The sequence below is a fragment of the Condylura cristata genome, unplaced genomic scaffold, assembly GCF_000260355.1.
Source record: "Condylura cristata isolate star-nosed mole 26May11 unplaced genomic scaffold, ConCri1.0 scaffold00025, whole genome shotgun sequence".
NCBI classification, from domain to species: Eukaryota; Metazoa; Chordata; class Mammalia; order Eulipotyphla; family Talpidae; genus Condylura; species Condylura cristata.
Window position 1 is genome coordinate 32,020,875 of NW_004567126.1, and position 484 is coordinate 32,021,358.

The window sequence follows — 484 nt, forward strand, 5'->3', positions numbered from 1 at the left end:
AGAGCTGAGAACCCCGAGGTCGAGTTCCTGCCCGTGGAGCCGCCGGGGGTGGCCAGGGGTGCCGGGGGCCCCGGAGAGAAGTGGGGGCCGCCGCGGCCGCAAGGAGACGTGGGAGCCAACAGCGCCACTCGCACTGCAGCACGAGGCCGTTGAGGGGCCCCAGTCTGACTCGACGGGGACTTGGGGCGCCCGGGGCTGCCCTGGGACCGAGAGCCTGGGGCCGAGGATGCCCTCCGGGAGAGCCCGCGGCCAGGGACCCCCCTGCTGCGGCTGGGGGCCCTGCAGGGGCGCGGAGCGGCAGCGGGGAGCCCGGGGTGCCGCCGGCCGTGTGTGCAGAAGCTTACCTGTCTCCGAGGTCACGGCAGTAGCTTACCTGTCTCCGAGGTCACGGCAGTAGCTTACCTGTCTCCGAGGTCACGCTCGCAGAGGCCCGCGTCGGCGTCTCGGGGGTGCTCGCGGTGGCCAGAGGGCTGCCGGGCGGGGC

The 484-nt window shown here is 74.4% G+C and overlaps 1 protein-coding gene across 1 annotated transcript in view; it reads right to left on the bottom strand.

Annotated features, from left to right (window-relative positions):
• LOC101634869 (mucin-16) overlaps positions 1 to 484 on the bottom strand; it is a 45,818-nt gene that overhangs the window by 26,299 nt on the left and 19,035 nt on the right. The window contains exon 8 of the mRNA XM_012729458.1: positions 403 to 470. Coding sequence (XP_012584912.1) covers positions 403 to 470 — 68 coding nt within the window. The remainder of the gene's footprint in view (positions 1 to 402; positions 471 to 484) is intronic.